This window comes from Nannochloropsis gaditana, assembly GCF_000240725.1.
Source record: "Nannochloropsis gaditana CCMP526 unplaced genomic scaffold scaffold690, whole genome shotgun sequence".
Lineage (NCBI taxonomy): Eukaryota > Eustigmatophyceae > Eustigmatales > Monodopsidaceae > Microchloropsis > Microchloropsis gaditana.
Genome location: NW_005803263.1, coordinates 1 through 3,611, shown reverse-complemented (window position 1 = coordinate 3,611; position 3,611 = coordinate 1). Strand labels below are relative to the sequence as shown.

The 3,611-nt window shown below is 60.1% G+C and overlaps 1 protein-coding gene across 1 annotated transcript; it reads left to right on the top strand.

Annotated features, from left to right (window-relative positions):
* Positions 1 to 219: 219 nt before the first annotated feature.
* Positions 220 to 3,585, top strand: NGA_0576820 (putative serca-type calcium atpase; the record flags this gene model as incomplete). The annotated part of the gene is made up of 1 exon (XM_005853897.1): positions 220 to 3,585. A coding segment is annotated over one exon (3,366 nt), but the record flags the coding sequence as incomplete, so codon positions are not given.
* Between the last annotated feature and the right edge of the window lie 26 nt (positions 3,586 to 3,611).

Genomic DNA, 3,611 nt, shown 5'->3' with positions numbered 1-3,611 from the left:
ACTGCTATGTCTTTTAAATGTCGACCCACCCTGACCCTCTTTTTCGCATTCCACATCGCTATCACGGTGGATCAGTGGCTGCAAGAGGGAAAAGGCTCGGATAGGGAGGAACGCACACGCCGATCATCAGGGTGTGAGTCAAAGCGTCTTCCTCGCAAAATTAACATCCTTGCTCTTGGCCAGCACTCCTGATTGCATCTCACCTGCGACCTTTAAACCATGCGGCCTCTTCCTCTTCTTGTCCATTCCGCCGCCCTCGTGGTTTCTCTTCTCCCTGCCTTCCTCCTCTCCCTTCCCAACCTGGCCCGCGCAACCACGAACACTGGGGGCAACGGCGGTAGACATGGAGGCTCTTCGTGTTGGAGAAATCGAGGTCGTGGAAGTTTTTTAGCGCAAGCACCCGTTCTGCCCGGGGGAAGCCACGGTCCTGGTGGTATTGGAGGGCTTGCGGGCCCGCGAGGGTCAGGAGGTTCCGGCATAAGAATTGCCGGCCGCGGAGGAGCCGCGATCCCACCCACATCGTCCACGTCGACTTTGCCGCATGTTCCTGTGCCCCCATCAGATTACACGCGGCATTACCCCGCGCATGCCGTCACTCCTCTGGCGGCCTTGCGGCATTTTGTGGTTTCGGAAGAGAAAGGTCTCACCGCGGGGGAAGCCCAAGTGCGTCTTGCCGCCGTGGGGCCGAACGAGTTGAGCCCACCAAAGCAAACATCTTTGTTGGAACTTGTCGCCGAGCAATTTGAGGACCGGTTGGTGCAGATATTGGTGATGGTCGCGGTCGTATCCAGTGTGCTTTCCCTCTTTGAGGATGACCCGACTGCCTTTGTCGAGCCACTGGTGATTGTCATGATCCTTGTCATCAACGCTTTCGTGGGCATATGGCAAGGCCGGTCCGCGGAAGGCGCATTGGACGCGCTAAAAAAACTACAGCCGGAGAATGCTTGTGTCCTGCGGGAAGGGCGATGGCTGAATGACCTTCCCGCACGGGAGTTGGTGCCCGGGGATATCATTTTCGTCCGAGTGGGCGATAAAGTGCCGGCGGACGCGCGAATATTGGCCTTGAAGACCACCACCTTCTCCTGCGACGAAGGCTCCCTGACCGGGGAGAGCGCGAGTGTGTCCAAGTTCCTGGATCCTGTCTCGGAGGAAGCCCGGATCCAGAGCAAGACGAACATGATCTTCAGCGGGACCATGATCAGCAACGGCGCTGCGTATGCCCTGGTGGTGGATACGGGGGCGCGGACGGAGATTGGGAAAATCAACCAAGGGGTGGAGCAGGCGAAGCAAGAGCAGATCAAGACTCCCTTGGCCCAGAAATTGGACGAATTCGGCAATCAACTCACTTACATTATTGGAGGAATCTGTTTGGCCGTCTGGTGTTTCTCGTACCCAGAATTTTCCAACCCCGTCCACGGGTCCACACTGAAAGGCGCGCTCTACTACGCGAAGGTAGCGGTGGCCTTGGGCGTGGCCGCCATCCCCGAGGGGCTTCCGGCGGTGATCACGCTGTGCCTGTCCTTGGGGACCCGACGCATGGCCAAGCGCAACGTCATTGTCCGGAAGCTGCCCTCCGTCGAAACCTTGGGATGCACCACGGTCATCTGCTCGGACAAGACTGGGACCTTGACCACGAACCAGATGACCTGCGTGAGTCTGGTCACTTTGGCGGAAGGTGGGAAGGCGGAAGGGGGGGCAGTCATGAGCGAATTCGCCGTGGAAGGGGTCAGTTACAACCCGAGTGGCGCCGTGGAAGGCTTGATGCCGTCCGGCTTCGGGGCTGGGAACGCCCTGCCCAAAGGGATCGAAGACATCGCCACCATCGCCGCGCTTTGCAACGAGGCCAAAATCGTTTTCCAGGACGGGAAATTCGAACGGATCGGGGAGCCTACGGAGGCCGCCCTGAAAGTCCTGGTGGAGAAGCTCCACATTCCCGGGGAACCCCGGAATGAGGATCCCTTTGTGGCCTGCTCCCAGTACAGCAAGTACTGGGAAGGGAAGTACGCGAAACTGGCCACGTTGGAATTTTCCCGGGACCGAAAGAGCATGTCCGTCCTTTGTCGGCCTTGGAACGGGGGAGGGAATAAGCTCTTCGTCAAAGGTGCCCCCGACTTGCTGGTGGCCCGCTGCACGCGGCTGCGTCTGGCGAGCGGGAAAACCGTGCCCCTGACGAACGAGATGCGGCACCGGATCATGGCCAAGGTGGAGAGCATGGCCGTTCGGCCCTTGAGGTGTTTGGGGCTGGCGATGAAGGAGGGGGGAGAGCTGGGCGCACTGAACAAAGTGAGCACGGAGGAGGAAGCGGCATCGAGCCCCTTGTTGCGGAACCCCGCGCAGTTCGGTCAGATCGAAAGCGGGCTGACCCTGGTCGGCATTTGTGGGATCAAGGACCCGGCCCGACCGGAGGCTGCCCGGGCGATACTGCAATGTCGCGAGGCGGGCGTGCGGGTGATCATGATCACGGGGGACTCGCGGGAAACGGCGGTGGCAATTGCCAGGGACGTGCACATTTTTGGGCGGGAGGAAGACGTGAGTCGCAAGGCCTTTCGGGGCGCGGACTTTTTCGGGTTGTCGGAGCAGGAGCAACGGTCAATTTTGCGGTCGGGCAATTTGATTTTCTGTCGGACCGAGCCCCAGGACAAGCAGCAGCTGGTGAAGATGTTACAACAGGAAGGGGAAGTGCCGGCGATGACGGGGGATGGGGTCAACGACGCACCGGCGTTGCAACAGGCGGCGATCGGTGTGGCAATGGGGATCACGGGTACTGAGGTGTGCAAGCAGGCAGCGGACATGGTCTTGGCCGACGACAACTTCGCCACCATTGTCTCGGCCGTGGAGGAAGGCCGGTGCATCTACGCGAACATGCAGGCTTTCATCTGTTTCCTGATTTCTTGCAACATTGGTGAGATACTGACCATCTTTGGCGCCACCGTGTTGGGGTTGCCTGAGCCTTTGACCCCTCTTCACCTGCTGTGGGTGAACCTGGTGACGGACGGCCCCCCCGCCACCGCGCTGGGCTTTAATCCGCCCGACCCGGACGCCATGCTCAAGCCGCCGCGCAGCTCCACCGAACCCATCCTGAGCCGATGGCTGCTGATTCGCTACCTGATCACGGGGGCTTACGTGGGCTTTGCAACAGTGGGGATTTTTGTGCAATGGTTCCTGCGACGTGGGGTCACCTGGAAAGAATTGACGCATTGGGGCCATTGCGTGAACTGGGAGGACAGCTTCGCGCCGGACTTGGGCGGGTTGACGTCCCTTTTGGGCGAGCACCCCGACAGATGCGACGTCTTCGGCCCCGCCCTCGCCTCCCCTCAGACCTTGGCACTCTCCGTGCTCGTGACCATGGAGATGTTCAAGGCTCTCTCCGCGGTCTCCCTGGACAATTCCATTCTTCGGGTCCCACCCTGGAAAAACCCATGGCTTCTGGGGGGCGTGGCCCTCCCTTTTTCCATCCACTTGGCCGTAGTCTACTTCCCGTTCCTGAACCAGGTCTTCGGCGTGTCGAGCATGGCCGACTCCGACTGGCTCAACGTCCTCCAATGGGCCGCCCCCATCTTGCTCCTCGACGAGGTCCTCAAAGCGGTGGGTCGGTATTTAAAAGGCAAGGA